This window comes from Dreissena polymorpha, chromosome 3 (genome assembly GCF_020536995.1).
Source record: "Dreissena polymorpha isolate Duluth1 chromosome 3, UMN_Dpol_1.0, whole genome shotgun sequence".
Classification (NCBI taxonomy): Eukaryota; Metazoa; Mollusca; class Bivalvia; order Myida; family Dreissenidae; genus Dreissena; species Dreissena polymorpha.
Window position 1 is genome coordinate 39858054 of NC_068357.1, and position 17415 is coordinate 39875468.

At 37.8% G+C, this 17415-nt stretch overlaps 1 protein-coding gene across 3 annotated transcripts in view; it reads left to right on the top strand.

Annotated features, from left to right (window-relative positions):
• LOC127873785 (uncharacterized) overlaps positions 1–17054 on the top strand; it is a 37401-nt gene extending 20347 nt beyond the window's left edge. The window contains exons 4-11 of one of the 3 annotated variants that reach the window (XM_052417774.1): positions 401–543; positions 1462–1607; positions 2308–2477; positions 3120–3210; positions 3406–3568; positions 15959–16133; positions 16599–16713; positions 16893–17054. In XM_052417774.1, the coding sequence (XP_052273734.1) occupies positions 401–543; positions 1462–1607; positions 2308–2477; positions 3120–3210; positions 3406–3568; positions 15959–16133; positions 16599–16651 (941 nt within the window). In that variant the 3' untranslated portion in view covers positions 16652–16713; positions 16893–17054. Of the gene's footprint in view, positions 1–400; positions 544–1461; positions 1608–2307; positions 2478–3119; positions 3211–3405; positions 3569–15958; positions 16134–16598; positions 16815–16892 lie in introns of those variants that run through there. The other 2 variants (XM_052417775.1, XM_052417776.1) reach the window with 2 other exon arrangements.
• The last annotated feature ends 361 nt before the right edge of the window (positions 17055–17415 follow it).

Below are 17415 nucleotides of genomic sequence, written 5' to 3' on the forward strand. Positions count from 1 at the left end.
TAATCAGTGACGAAGCTGTATTCTCGTTAAGACTAGACTTCGTGTGAACGAAAATTTAAAAAAAAAAATGCGGAAAGTATCGTCCCTGATTAGCCTGTGCAGTCCGCACATGCTCATCTGGGGCGCCACATTTCGCACATGCATTAAGTCCCTTTTCCAAGAGCGCGCCTCAAAAAGACGCAGCGGGACTCGCATTACATGCATAGACGCAGCGGGGACTCGCATTACATAACTAGACGCAGCGGGGACTCGCATTACATATAGACGCAGCGGGGACTCACATTACATAACTAGACGCAGCGGGGACTCACATTACATAACTAGACGCAGCGGGGACTTGCATTCATAGCTTCGGCGAGGAACCATGACATACTCGTATATGTGCGCGTCCGCTTTTCAGAATGTGACAGCTCTGGAGTTATGACGGCTGTCAATCCTGATCCGGAAATATTAAAGTCGGCAACGGCTGGGCAAGGCACTACAATTTGTAACACCACACTCAGCAACAACGGCAGTACCATAATTATAAGTGGCTGTAGTAAGGTACGTATAAACCATGCAACAAGAAAGTTTGAGCGGATACATAGCCGAGTGGTTAAGCACTGGCTCCGCTCTCCAGGGTTGCAAATTTGGTAACCCTCTCAACAGAACCTATTAATTGTAGTGTGCATAACATTTACAACCAATGTGCCATTAAAAATACGTAAGCGTATAAAGACAGGATCCACGACCTATTGTCGCCTCTGCAACCTCCTCCTATCCTCCTTATCCGCCCGCGCGTCTTCTGGGGACCATGGTCATTACAAAAAACCTTGGTACACTCATACAATTTTGTATACACACTCGCTAGCAAACAATCAAATAACTTACGTTTAACCCATTTATGCCTAGCGTCTAGAAAAAATGCCTTGGCAAACAACGTAGAATCAGGGTCTGCGCTGTTTGCTTAAAATAAATTCTGTAAGAAATATTCTAAATATAGAAATAAATGTACTAGTGATCCCAAATTTTGGGAATAGATTGATCCAATTTAGAAGGATGGGAGCGTCGACTAGGCATAACTGGGTTAAAAAAATACAACGGGGCTCTTGTACGTACTAGAAGCAGGTTGTGTGTCAGTGGCATTACGAGGACGGCAGCTGTCACAGCAGCCTCCGCAGCAGTAGACGTTTCTAGACGTCTTGACCACTCGAGTCGTGTTCTGAGAAAACTGGGCATACTGCTTGTGCGTTAAGTGTCGTCCTAGATTAGCCTGTGCAGTTCGCACAGGCTAATCAGGGACGACACTTCCCGCTTACATTGGATTTTTTGCTAAGAAGGGACTTCATTTAAACGAAAAATGTCATAAAAGCGGAAAGTGTCGTCCCTGATTAGCCTCTGCGGACTGCACAGGCTAATCTGTGTTGACACTACGTATAAGCATTATGTCCTGTTTTCTCAGAACGCGACTCACTCTTTCAGGACGATACAGTGTTACTAACACTGAGTAACAGGGAAACGTCGGGTGACGGAATCATAGCAGGCGGAGAGACGCACACCTTTGCTTTGTTCTGCGAGGATGTAGATGAAGTTATTTTTTCACATCAGGTCGACTTTGTCGTGCCCAAGTAAGCAACGTCTCATATGTTTTAAAATCTATGGAAAAAACACGAGAGCGTTACCATAAGAACGATGCATGTGTATGATTCCTTCAAAGAAACACGATATAGTTATTTGTATTCGAATATTCTTCACAGAACCAGACCTCATCTCTTGTTATGCCCCCGGTAGGTTGGCATATAACATATGAACTGTCTGTCCGTCCGTCTGTCCGAAAACTTTAAGATTTGCCATAACTTTTGCAATATTGAAGATAGCAACTTGATATTTGGCATACATGTGTAGCTCATGGAGCTGCACATTGAGTGGTGAAAGGATAAGGTCAATGTCATCCTTCAAGGTCAAAGGTAAAACAAACAAATCCAAGGGAAGTAACAAGCTTAAAAGGGAGATAATTTATATTTATCATTTGGCAGGCATTTTACAAGGGAAGTAATATTTTTTAAAGGTATATCATTTTTTGTTAAATAAATCAAAGCGGTGCAGTAGGGCGCATTGTGTTTCTGGCAAACGCATTTCTTGTTTGTTCTAGTAAACATATGCAGTTTCTGACAGTCTTAATTCATTTCCAGTGTTTTCTGCCTAGATAACGATTTAATAAAACTAGTTTTCCTTGCGAGTTAACTATTTATCTCTCAATAGATTTAACAACTTATTTGCAATGAACTTAATTACTCTTGTAAACGTTTAGATTTTGATGCATTATAGCGAGATATCCGCGACCACCGAAGAGCCCGATGAGACCGTTACGTCTGTGACGCAATCTCCGGTGACCCCTAGATTCGGACTGACGACGAGCATTATGAACGCGGCTAGGGATGCCGTATTACAGCAAGCCGTTCTCGGTCAAAGCATAGTGTGGACAATATCTGGACCAAGTGAGTTAAACATTTGAAAAGTCTTATTTTGTAATTTATTCTAACTTCCTCGGCCGACCGTGCGATTTTAGGTCCAAACGCCGTTTCGGTTTAAATCATTTTCCTCAAACGCATGTACAAGTTCACGTATTTTTACTAAGTTTTTCAGAGATGAATTGTAAACCAGATCCATTTTCCGTCATAATGTGGTGATTGCATTAAATGAAAATTTGTTTTTACTGTAATTTAAACCGATAAAGTGTTTTGATTCATGACCTTCCATACCAAAATGAAAACCAATCAATGGCACTTTCATATTTAATGCTAGAGTAAAAGAAAGTTAATGTGTCTTTTGATAATTAGGCGGTTCCGATACAGGCATTAACAAGATTGGGAGGTATTTGTTTTATATTTAAATCGAATTGTATCGTTATTATCCTGTCTATTTTACATGTCTATGACCGTGACCCAGAAATTAACGAAATTGTGACGGAACAAGTTCTTCCGTACGTAAAGAAACAAACAAAGTTACTAAGTTTGACGGCCGCCGTCAGGTAGAGGAATGTTTTTACAAAAACAAAAACAAAGTCCCGACAAATCCCGATTGAGACCGAGGCTTTAATAATAGAACATTGAACTCACTGTGATTGCGTCTTTTTTCAGGTACTTATGATTTGCTCCCAGTAAGTTGTTTTGCGTACGCGGGGACTACCGCGGGAGGAGCTACGTCCGTGGAACTCATAAACTCACTCGGGTTGGTTGTGCTTTTTTAATTTGGAACTTCCGGTGTAGCAACCCTCTGAATTTCAATGAACGGGGTCAAAACTGTCATCTTCTGAGGATTGTATGTTTGTTAGATTATGTCGAAACCCAGAAACCTTAGTTGCATAATCTGCTTACCTAAATAACGGCCGAGCTCGTCTACATTTGTATTTATATATGTTCACAGGTGTTCAGCGATTATCTTTTTCCCCAAGTTCGTGTCAGCGAATAATGCAGCCATGTGGGAAGTGTTTTCGCCATTTCCGGCTTTCAAATTTGTCGTCAGCGACTACGTAACGTTTGCTTGCGACGTGAAAGTGTGTCGCCGAGGATCAGCAAAATGCAGCACGGTACATGTTAGCGTTTCTGAATTCTTATTTATACCTTCCGTCGGTTTGCTTAGTTTAGAAAGCACTGGACCAAACATCCGAAAATCGTGGGCTTGGTCCCCGGCCCGGCCACATATTATTGTGGAAATCGGTCATTTCCGTCTACCCGTGATTCAAATAGGGTTGTTCTCAGTTACTGTCGTAAGCATGGGCACTAAGAACATGTAAACAAGCTAACCAATCGAATGTGTGTGACTGTATCAGGTAGACCGCCGTGATAAGTATTGAAATACTGTTGAAAATATCAAAAAAAACTTTTAAAAAACAACCAAACACGTCATGTACGTCACATAACTCTAATTTACTCACAAATGACAAATAATGAACACGTTTTTTTAGAAATGCAATTAAATGCATAAAACAATTTTATTACATTCAGGATATTCGGAACTGGAAATAACTATGCGGGCGGGCGGGCTGGGGGCGGGCGGAACAAGGTTGTCTGGGCCATAACTTTGTCGTTAATTGTGAGTTTTTTAAATCATTTGGCACATTTGTTCACCATCAATGGACGGTGTGTCGCGCGAAAGAATTACGTTAATATCTCTAAGGTCAAGGTCACACTTTGAGTTCAAAGGTAAAAAAAATTGCCATAAATTAGCTTGTCCGGGCCAAAACTATGACGTTTATTGTGAGATTTTAAAATCATTTAGCACATGTGTTCACCATCATTTGACGGTGTGTCGCGCGCGCGAAAGAATTACGTCGATATCTCCAAGGTCAAGGTCACACTTTGAGTTCAAAGGTCAAAAATTGCCATAAATGAGCTTGTCCGGGCCATAACTATGACGTTCATTGTGAGATTTTAAAATCATTTAGCACATTTGTTCACTATCATTGGACGGTGTGTCGCGCGAAAGAATAACGTCGATATCTCCGAGGCCAAGGTCGCCACGACTAATAATAGATTGATTTTGAAACAAGAGGGGTAACTATGAACAATCATTAACAATGCACATTTTGAGTTGTCTCCCTTTATCAAACTTTTCTTTTCAAATTGAAATTATGGTCGCCACGAGTAAAAATAGAGTGAATTTGAAACAAGGGGGGTGGGGGGGGGGGGGGGCTAGCAATGCACATTTTGAATTGTCTCCCTTTATCAGACTCTTTTTTTTTTAAATTGAAAACCTGGTTTTTTGACTAATTTGTCCCTTGTTAAAGCCACACACCTTGAATTGAAGTACATGTTAATCAATACATATAGATGCAATTTGAAAGTGTGCAAAATTGTCATCAAATATATAGCCTAGTAAGCAAGTAATTTATAAAAAAAAAACGAAAGTAGGATTTCCATACATATACGTATATTTTGACAAACGCGAGTATTTGTATGTTTAAGCGCAAAAAACACCAAAGTTTACCTTGTAACCACCAGATATATTCTAATTGAAATAGATAAAATTAAATGTATAGCATAGAAAGCAAGTAATTTATTATTTTTTCAAACGTTTCCGCATTTAAAACCGAAAGTAGGATTTCTAGAAGTATACGTCCATTTCGACAAACGCGATTATTTTTAAGTTTTAAAGCGCAAAACAGACGGATTTCTACCTTGTAACCACCAGATATATTCTAATTGGCATAGATAAAATATGTTTCTTATTTATACTTAAATTTACTATGCCATGTATTGCATTTCAAGGTGTGTGGCTTTAGTAATATCCTAGAGATTAGTTTTTTTAGACAAGGCACATAGTCGAGTTGATGAATGTTGTGTCCTTTTAAAAAAATCGCGGAAACATGGTAGATTTTTGCCCCAAAAATAGAAAATTCGGTCGGAAAACAGCATGAACAGTAAACATTCCAACAACAAAAAACTACTTAGACATATTGCAAGAAATTGATTGATATTCTAGAATGTATTGAAATCACTTAGCTTCAAATACTGAAATTTTGATAGTATTAAATAAAATATAAACGAAGATAGAGCATTGTTTTAATAGGTGGTATTCCAAATGTTGCACACCCTTTATTACCGATAAAGTACATTTCTGATAACAGAGACTTTCAACAAATTGGGCACTCTAATAACCGAGTTATATCTTCCACCTGAAATGCATTTATGTATATCATGGATATTCTTACCAAACATTTTGAAGTATGAATCAATGAGTCAAGCGTGACACATTGGGAATTTAGTAATAACTTCGTTTTCAAAAATCACATTACTATTAATTATACCCCCACAAACGAAGTTTAGGGGGATATATAGGAGTGAACTTGTCTGTCGGTCGGTCGGTCTGTCGGTCTGTTTGTCGGTCCGTATTAAGTGTCCGCTCTATAGTTCAAGTAGTTTTCATCCGATCATCACCAAACTTGGTCAGAAGTTGTATCTACATGATGTCTAGGCCAAGTTCGAACATGGGTCATAAACTAGGTCACGAGGTCACTTAGTGCGTTTTAAACATTCAGCATGTTGTCCGCTCTCTATTTCAAGTAGTTTTCATCCGATCTTCACAAAACTTGGTCAGAAGTTGTATCTAGATGATCTTAAGGCCAAGTTGAAACATGGGCCTTGCCGGGTCAAAAACAAGGTCACGGGGTCACTTAGTGTGGTTAAAAAATACAGCATGTTGTCCGCTCTCTAATTCAAGTAGTTTTCATCCGATCTTCACCAAACTTGGTCAGAAGTTGTATCTAGATGATCTTAAGGCATTGTTCGAGCATTGGCCGTGCCGGGTCAAAAACTAGGTCACGGGGTCACTTAGTGCGTTTTTTAACATTCAGCATGGTGTCCCCTCTCTTATTAGCTCGACTATTATATATGAAATATATATAGTGGAGCTATCCTACTCACCCCGGCGCCTGCGTCTGCGTCAGCGTAAGCGTTAGCGTGCAAATGTTAAAGTTTTCGTCCTACTCCAACTATTTTCTTTTTCCCTTGACATATTGCTTTCATATTTTGCATACTTGTTTACCAACATGACCCCAACCAATAAACAAGAGCAGACAACTCTATCAAGCGTTTTGTCATAATTATGGCCCCCTTTCCACTTAGAATATGCAGAAAGTGTTAAAGTTTTCATACTACCACATTTATTTTTATTGTCCCTTGACATATTGCTTTTATATTTTGCATACTTGTTTACCAACATCACCCAAACTATAAACAAGAGCAGACAACTATATCAAGCATTTTGTCATAATTATTACCCCTTTTATACTTAGAATATGCATATTGTTGATAAATCTATGTTACAGTTTGCGTACTACCCCAAATATTTCCTATATCCTTTGAAATATTGCTTTTATATGTTGCATACGTGTTAAACAACATGACCCCAACATATAAACAAGAGCAGGCCACTGTATCAAGCATTTTGACACAATTATGGTCCCTTTTACGCTTAGATAATCGAACATTTTGCTTAAATTGCCATAACTTCTTTATTTATGATCACATTTATTATTACTTTGACAAAACAACACTTACCTGAATACCACAATGGATTTCACCCAAATAATACCCCACGCCCCTACCAGAATCCCTTCCCCCCCCCAACCTCGCCCCCCCCCCCAATTTTTTTTTAAACATCATCTATTAAATTACCACACCCCACATTATACCCCCTCTCACCCCCACCCCCATACCCCCCGTCCCCCGCTAACCCCCCACCCCCCATTTTTTTTTAAAACATCATCTAATAAATAACCCCACCCCACATTATACCCCCCTCTCAACCCCCTACCCCCACCCCCAATTTTTTTAAACATCATCTAATAAATTACCACACCCCACATTATACCCCCCTCTCATCACCCACCCCCCTACCCACCCACCCCCCAATTTTTTTAAACATCATCTAATAAATTACCACACCCCACATTATACCCCCCTCTCACCCCCCACCCCCCCTACCCACCCACCCCCCCCCCCAACAATTTTTTTAAACATCATCTAATAAATTACCCCACCCCACATTATACCAGGGTTGGCATATTGACCGGTCAATTGAGTATTGACCGGGTCGGCGGTCAATACCCGGTTAAAACCGGTCAATACTGGTCATTATTGGTCAATACTGGTCGATTGAAAATTGTAGCATTTAAACATGACAAAGGAAGAATTTAAGCTATTCTATATTAAATCAATCATTATTATGTAATTGATAAACGTTTTTTGAGTTATCTATTGTAAAAAAAAGCTTTAAAGCTGTAAAAAATACTTCTTATTATTTATGAAAACGGTCTCAAATACAAAAGAACTAAGGCAATATCTTTATCTCAGTGTATCACATCTGTTACTGAAGTATCATTACTATTGTAGTTACCATAGTATTTCGCTGATCTATGGATGTATCGATTTGATAAGCTGATGGACAAACAGAATTCTTGTGGTTTCTAGGGTCATAAATGATCTGGCCCCTAAGCCTTAATTGGTAATAAAATGCATGCAATGGTATGTCTCTGAAAGTGACAATGAAGCAAATCTGCCCTTAGGCTATTTCATTTCACTCAAACAAAATGATATAACTTGCTATTTATGTTATTAATTTAATAGTTACTTCTTACTTGTCTCCTTTCTATATTAAGAGGGTTTTCTTATTTTAAAGTTCAATTGGTCTTCAAGTTCTTGATTTTGGCAACAAATAATGTTTACCAATTGTGGGTCTACTCTAGACTCTTCTTTTCAATTATTTCTTTCTTTTAATAATTATTTCTTATTAAGTTTTTTTTATATTAATGGTAAAATAAAATATTTTTTCACTATTTTGTTAAAGAAATCCAGGCAAGAATACATGACAAGTAAGGGTTGTGTCAAAGGTGCGATGTAAGGCCCTGTTATCAATATTGGGTGCCCTAACTTTTATAGGTTTGAAGACTGTGAAAGACTGTGGAGACAGTGGGGCATGGGGAACAACTTATACACAGTAATTGACAGGTTCTTGTTGAATCAATCACAAAATTTTCTGAGCATTCATAATTCGTTAGAATTGAAAAAAAATTCAATCGACCAGCAAAATCCAATTGACCAACTTGACTCATTTGCAAATTTTTTAGAGATTGGCCTACAAATTGCATGAACAGGTATAAAATAGTGGGTTTTAATAGCTTAAGACATTATTGGCAACACGTCTGTTTAATTTATATTATCAATATTGTTTAATTAAGCATGGAATATTAATCAAAATTGGGGGTACAGTTCAATCGACCAGTATTGACCAGTAATGACCACTTTGGGAGTATTGACCGGGGCGGTTTTAACCGGTAAAAACCGCCGGTTAAAACCGGGGGCGGTCGATTAGTGCCAACCCTGTATTATACCCCCTCTCACCCCCCCTAACCCTCCCCCCCCCCCCAAAAAAAAAAAAAAATCTTCCTTTTTTTATTTTTGAAAGATCGTCTTATAAATTATTTAATATGAACAATTTCCCCATGATGGCTTACGTTATACTGTCAAGCACTCGAATAGTCGAGCGCGCTGTCCTCTGACAGCTCTTGTTCAAGTAGTTTTCATCCGATCTTCACCAAACTTGGTCAGAAGTTTTATCTAGATGATCTGAAGGCCAAGTTCGAACATGGGCCATGCCAAATCAAAAACTAGGTCACAGGGTCACTCAGAACTTTTACACATAAAGCATGGTGTCCGCTCTCTATTTCAAGTAAACTAAATCCGATCTTCACCACACTTGATCAGAAGTTGTAACTAGATAATGTGTAGGTCAAGTTCGAACATGGGCCTTGCCGGGTCAAAAACTAGGTCACGGGGTCACTTAAGTGTGTTTTAAACCTCACCATGTTGTCCGCTCTCTTATTCAAGTAGTTTTTATCCAATCTTCACCAAAATTGGTCAGAAGTTGTATCTTGATAATGTCTGGGGCAAGTTTGAATATGGGTCAGGCCGGGTAAAAAACAAGGTCACGGGGTATCTTAGTGCGTTTCAAACCTTACCATGTTGTCCGCTCTCTAATTCAAATAGTTTTCATCCAATCCTCACCAAACATGGTCACAAGTTTTATCTAAATGATCTCTAGGACAAGTTTGAACATGGGCCATTCCGGGCCTAAAACTATGTCACGGAGTCACTTAGTGCGTTTTTTAACAATCAGCATTGTGTCCACTCTTTAATTCAAGTAGTTTACATCCGATCTTTACCAAACTTGGTCAGAAGTTTTATGGAGATGATCTTAAATCCAAGTTAGAACATGGGCCTTTCTGGGTCAAAAACTAGATCAAGGGGTCACTTAGTGCGTTATAAAAATTGAGCATGGTGTCCTCTGTTTTTTTGTGAAGACGACATGCAAAATATTATGTGTCAATGCGGCATGTGGGGGTATTCGTCACGTCTGTGACAAAGCTCTAGTTTATATTATTAATATTATAATCGCAATATGTAAATAAAATTAAAATGCTTATTTCTGAAGAAATTTACTTCAAGTGACGACCAGAAATAATTGTCTACATAATAAACGTGTTTTGTAGCGGTCACTTGAGGTTCAGAGAGATGAAAATACAAAGGATGATGTGGATCAACATGATCGTGTTTAATTTTATTTATAGCGGGGCTCTTAATAACGGGGGCGAAGGGGTCTTTAAGAGGCAAATACAGTCTGTTCTTCATAAAAATCCTATGTCGTTGGTTCTCATTCGAATCGCATCATCAAGACATTCCTCGTGCGTGGACCCAAAATTAATCAGAGAAGGGAAAACTCCCTGAATCTTTTATTATAGGGAGCGCTTACTTTTAAACAATGATAACGTTAGCTCGACGTGCGATTGGAAATTGTTTAATTGTTAGGTGAATGCAAAACAGTTCCTTTCCCCATACATTGTGCGTATCCGCATAAAGAACATAAATCTGGCGGTCTTCGAGAATTTTGTAATCGCATATTATTTACTATGCGGTCTATAATGCGCGGTGTATTGGTATTCAATCGACTACGCGGTTGATATGTTTGCTAAGCGCCATATGCAATTGGCGGCATTTAATCTTGTGTGAGTTATATTTGATTATTAGCGTTTCCGCAAGTTTTTGTTGTTGGATTTAATTGTAGGGCGTTCATTTCTTTGTTTTAATGTCTGGAATATATATATCGGGGAGCTATCCTACTCACCCCGGCGTCGGTGTTACCGTTAGTGATGGAATGATAAAGTTTTCGTACCACCTCAAATATTTCCTTTGTCCCTTGACATATTGCTTTTATATTTTCCATACTTTATCCAACATGACCCCATTCTTTAAACAAGAGCAGACACCTTTATCGAGCATTTTGTAAGAATTATGGCCTTTTTTACTTAGAATATGCATATTATTGATAGATCTATGTTAAAGTTATCGGACCACCTCAAATATTGTCTATGTCCTTTGACATATTGCTTTCATATTTACATACTTCTTTACCAACATGACCCCAATCTATAAACATGAGCAGACAACTGTGTCAAGCATTTTGTAAGAATTATGTGTCCTTTTTATACTTAGAAAATTGAAAATTTTGTTAAGTTTTGTGTTTAGGTTAACTTTATTCCTGAAGTATCGAAGCTATTGCTTTCATACTCGCAACACTATCTATCATAAGGGGACTGTGCAGGAAAATTTATGTAACTTTGACTGGCATTTTGACAGAATTGTGGCCCCTTTTATACTTAGATAATTGCACATTTAGTTTAGTTTTGTGTTTTGGTCCATTTTACTCCTAAAGTATCATAGCTTTTGCTTTCAGACTTGGAAAACTTGCTAACTATCATAAAGGGTTGTACAGGGCAAGTTGCATAACTCTGGTTGGCTTTTTAATTAACAGAATTATAGCCCTTTTATGGCTAAGTAACTTTGAATATTTTGTTTAATTTTGTGTTTAGCTCTACTTCTAAAGTATCCAGGCTATTGCTTTCAAACTTCAAATACTTTCTTACTATCATGCGGGAACTGTACCTGGTAAGTTGAATTTGACCTTGACCTTCGAATGACCTTGACTCAATGTCAAATTAATAAATTTTGCTTAAATTGCCATATTTTTTTTATTTATGATCAGATTTGGTTCATACTTTGACAAAACAACACTTACCTGACATACCACAAGGACTCCACCCAAACCACCCCACGCCACACCCCAGAATCCACCCCCCCCCCAATTTTTTTTCTTTTTAGCTCGGCTGTTTTCGGAGAAATCCCGAGCTATTGTCATAGCCAGCTCGTCGTCCGCCGTCCGCCGTAGGCGTCGTGCTTAAACCTTAACATTGGCCATAACTTTTTAAATATTGAAGATAGCAACTTGATATTTGGCATGCATGTGTATCTCCTGAAGTTGCACATTTTGAGTGGTAAAATTTAAAGGTGAACATCGTCCTTCAAGGTCTAGGGTCGAAAAAAAACAAATCCAAGGGAAGTAATAAGCTTTAAATGGACAAAGTTATCTGACCTGACAAATTATATATTTTTATTAAATAAATCAAAGCGTTGCAGTAGGTGGCATTTTGTTTCTGACAAACACATCATGGTAAAAGGTCAAGGTCAAGGTCATCCTTAACGGTCTACGGTAAAAAAATACAAATCCAAGGGAAGTAATAAGCTTTAAAGGGAGATACTTATTTAATATTGAACATAGCAACTTGATATATTTGGCATGCATGTGTATCTCATGGAGCTGCACATTTTGAGTGGTAAGTCTACAGTCACGGTAGTGGCTTTTAATTATTTGCTACTAAAATAGAGATTTGTTAGAGACAATTATTTTCAAGGGAAGCAATTTATTTAATTATAAATATCATATTATATATGTCCTTACCAAGAATTGAAGTTCTTTTCACAGTTACTGTACAAATTTATTATTTTGATTATTTATAACTCAAATGATTGATTTGTCAAAGTTTTTTTTAATGATATAATTATCATTTCTTTATGTCTTTACAAATGTTCAATAGATTCTGGAAAATATACCTGAACTCAGAATCGTCTATAAAGTAAAACTTCTTTAAAACATAAGCGATCAATATGTTTCAAGTATGGTCCTCTTCCACTTAGAATATGACTATATTACCTTGACCTTATTGAATATGAACAATTTCCCCATGATGGCTTACGTTATACTGGCAAGCACTCGAATAGTCGAGCGCGCTGTCTTTTGACAGCTCTTGTTTAGTTCCTTATAATCTCATTTTATATTTCCTGACAAATTATTATAGAATGCCTCCGCTCTGTTGAAATTTTTTAATTCTTTCGCGATGAAATCATCACATCTTTTTGTTTAAAAGCGATTAAATTGAAATCTAGTTCTTTGATTTGAAAACGTTTTGCGATGGCTTTTCTAGTTCCTTATAATCTGATTTGATATACTGGTATCTGACAAATTATTATAGAATGCCTCCGCTCTGTCGCTTAAATATAATGGTAAAATATTAGTAAATACGTATCTTTCAAAATCATTCATAGAAAAATAATTCTCAAATTTTGTCAGAAAAGCTGGGAGACTATCATATTCTTTACCCGTAAAACATGCTAGCTTAATAATATTATATCTAAACATTCTACCTGTGATTGATGGTTTCTTTTGGATGACGGTAGCTGTGGGAACGGTCGTCACGGGCCTGAGCTGTCTTTCTGGCGCCAATGGCGTTAGTCGATTGAATCTGGCTGCTACCGGTTCTCTGGGAAGCGTCTACCTACACACGCCAATATTGTCACTATTAGAATTTGTTTTTATTGTTGGATTATTTGATAAAAGATGGTTAGGGTTATTAAATCCAAAATAATATTCTCGCGAACGAATGGTAAAACTGGTCGTCTATCGGAGATGGGTCCTCGGAGTGTCGGTGAAAATCGTCGTGCGGCGGTGGTTCGAACCTGATGTTGGGGGATCAAGTCCGTCGTTGTTGGTTCGAATGTTCCATATTTCCGTCCTTCCTGGCGGCGTGGTTCGGGTAGTAGGTCTTGTCGCCCCTCAGTGAGGTATGGATGGAATGGTGGTATGAACGTTATACTCGTCTGGGCATCTAGGTGGTTGGGTTTCTAGTTTTGATACTGGATGTGTAACTGGTTGTTGTTGTGGTTGTTCGTCCGTGGATGTTTCATATGATCGTTTTTATAGGTACGATATGGTTTTGCGGAATATGTTATTCTGTGAACTGTTTTAACGGAATTTTATTTTCTATGAAAATCTGCTCTTAATTGTTCAGCATCTTGTTTTACACTATTTACGAAGTCTTCTGGTGTCTTAAAACAAAGTTTTGACTCACATTTTGTTGTCGGTGGCTTATCCGGTTTCGCTGTCGCTGGTTGTGTTGACTCTTGGGTGGCCGGAGTAGCTGGCGGTGTAAGCTCGTCCTGATTAGAAGGTCAATGTGAGTAAGACATTGTAAAACTTCAGTGTAGATATTTGTTTGTATATACTCATTTTTCACACTTTCTGTGTTATCCTTTATAATGTTTTAATTCATCCAAAAAACCGTATACTCGACCAAGTTATAATCCGGTTATATTTACTACCGATTATATTTTATTTCTTACTCGGGATCTTTTGGATATTTAAGACTATTTCGATGTTTGTTTCGTGTTCTTTATGTTATTCATTAAATGTTATTTCGTTTAGCACCAATTGTGAAATATAGATATAAATTCCTTACCTGGTGGTTGGAGGATATTAATTTAAAACCAACGATATTGCCAAGGCAGTTCAATTTTATTTCTGGAAGCCAGACAAAAATATAATAATATATTTAAATAATTACAAGAACCATACATGTACCTGTAAACAAGTAAAGAAAATACGACTTGCGAGCAGTTTAAATACATGTACCGATAATAGGGACTGGGTGTGATTTCGATCGTGATAGGTCGGCTATCTCCGGAATTTTCGTAAGATAGTTTTCCACAAAAGTGCTAGTTGGTATTAATCGATTTTATGTAAGTTCCTATCTATAGTTTTCTGCTGAATAAGTGACCAATTAAATGGGTTCAAAACATTTTTCCATTTTTATTAAATTCCTAGGTGCTGAATCAGTGACCTACGATCAGTTTTACGTACTGTTCTTTCAACCTGTCTCTTATTTTTGGAACTGGGGATATGTGTTTTGCTGACCCGAATACTCTATATTTATAGGTCTTTAACCTCAACCGAAATGTGTGTTTTGTTTCGTTTTTGTTAATAAGAATTTGCTTACGAATTACTTTTTTGCTATAGGTAAATACAGGTGTAAGATTATGTACTTTTATTTCGAATAATTAGCAAGTTCTTTATTTATTTCGAAGTATTTTTATTTCGTTGAAATATGTTCTGATCATCCAATTCATGCTGATTATCGACGGATTTGTTTCGTTGTTTTTTTATACAATCCAACGTTTTCCGCGCATTTCTGTATTTGCAATACTAAGTGCTATACCATCAATCGACCAAATAACGTTTCGTGTCTGAAAACCGAATGAACAGAACATAAATGCAAAAAGCCGAAGAACTCTTCTCTCGCGCGTGTTCTCATCGAAGTGCCATCCATTTATATCAAAGTATCCGCATACCCGGGGTTGATAACGTGGGCATCATTTGTATGGCGTTCCATTTTGATCTAAAGTCTATGTAGCCTTCTAGGTAAACATAAATTTGTACTTCGAAGTACAAATATGAAATACATTTCGAAGTATATATTTGTACCCCGAAGTACAATTTGTACAAGACGTACATGTTTGTTCTTCGACGTACACATTTTCTGAACAGCCAATCAAAACACTCGTCTCTTGAGACGCTTTTCCTTCAGATTTATTCATAAAAAATGCTTGTAATCTCTTTTTTGATTAAGGACAAAATGAATCAAAATTGAAAAAAAAATCAAGTATTTAATGCATTTAAAAAGATTATATACCAATTTGAAGAAGATTTAAGGTTACCTTTTTTTTAAAATTAAAATTACCAAGCATATTGTGAGTGTTTATTGACCATGCGGGGCGGAGTATCACGGTCCAGCGCATGACTGTGCAGGAAATTCCCAACAGTAACCAAAAAGTTTCCAAACGATTACAGGATTAAAATGTATAATAACCTCCCGTTTTTGGTCGTGTTTTGTGATAACCATTATTTGCATAAGTCAGAGGTTAATTCCACCACCACAGGTCAATAAATACGAACAATATCTATGAGCTAGCGGTCGATAGTCGCATAATTTGGTATAAATAATAATAATAATAATGTTCAATAAATACGCACGATATCTATGAGTTAGCCGTCGATAGTCGCATTATTTGGTATAAATTATAATAATAAAAATCTTCAATGTCACATATCTCTAAAAGGAACAGATGTATGGCGTCTTCTGATTGGCTAAAACTCAAGGGTCGGTAAAAACTGTACCTTTTTACCTAGTATGTCTTGTTGACTTTCGACCCAAATGGTACGCCATACATTTGCCCTATTATTGCCTTTACAGACTTGTGGCAAGCGGCGGAGAAGAACTGCACGCGCTGTTCAATCTTCTGAGACGTCAATGATCAGTGACAACGTTCGCTGGCCTCGTGAATTAAATGCCCGCAGCGTCGGAACGGAAGACTTTAGTATCGTAGTGGCTCATCTCCGTATAGCCGAGTCCGGCGGGAGTCGCGTTGGTGAGTTACTTCAATACATTAAATAAGATCAAGGTATGAACGCATAAACCCATTTTGAGCTAAAGCAGAATGTAAATTCATATACTAAAGTAGTACAGAAACATAACCCCCAAAAGTTCTGAAAATTCAGTCTAGGCGGAAAGTGTCGTTTCTTTTTAGCCTGTATGGATTTAACAGACTACTCTGGTACTAAACCTGACGCATTTGCATAAAGCCTGATTTTCTCACGGCGGGACTCAATTGAGTCGTGTACTGAGAAAACTGGGCATAATGCGTGTTCGTAAAGTGTCGTCCCAGATTAGCCTGTGCAGTCCGCACAGGCTAATCAGGGACGACACTTTCCGCTTTAATGACATTTTTCGTTTCAATGAAGTCTCTTCTTAGGGACGTCTTTTTACGCACATGCATTATGCCCAGTTTTCTCAGAACACGACTCAATTGAATTTTTCGTGTTTTATGTTTTAGGTCTATCTGCAGTGATTATCCTGTTTGCCATCGGAATGGGCTCTATTCAGTGACTCCGATACTACGAGTGTTAAAATGTATATTTGTGTCTTGTTCTGAAACAACTGGCCATAATGGATGTGCGTAAAGTGTCGTCCCAGATTAGCCTGTGCAGTCCGCACAGGCTAATCAGGGACGACACTTTCCGCTTAAACTAGATTTTCGGTAAAAGGGGACTTCCTTTAAACGGAAAATACCATTTAAGCGGAAAGTGTCGTCCCTGATTAGCCTGTGCGGACTGCACAGGCTTATCTGGGACGACACTTACGAACATGCATTATGACCAGCCTTCACAGAACAAGACACATTTAAAAATAGAGGAACAGACGGATTTACCTTCTTATGAAATGGAGTAATATACAAATAGTATATCATTAATTAATAAAAATAGCATGCAAGATGCCATCAATTTCTCAATTCTGTAGCTGCTTATTCGCACACACGTTTGGATGAAAGCAAAACGCCTTTGGTAGGGCTATATCGCGGGATTTTTTTTGTTCGCTTCGTATGCTGCAAAGCACTACCAATAGATATCAATGCGCAAATAAATAAGCAAAAGCGACTATTTAGATGCGATTGAAGTCGACACGCTGCATGGTGTGCATATCTTACCCCACAATTTTCAAAATACAGGATATAACATTTAATATATGCGATTCGCGTAATTGGACTATAGGAAATTATATTAAAACAAATGCGTTATTTTGTTGAAACACACACGACTTAATTTCTCTAGATTTTTTTTCCATATTTCATCAAATCTGGCCCAACAATCTGT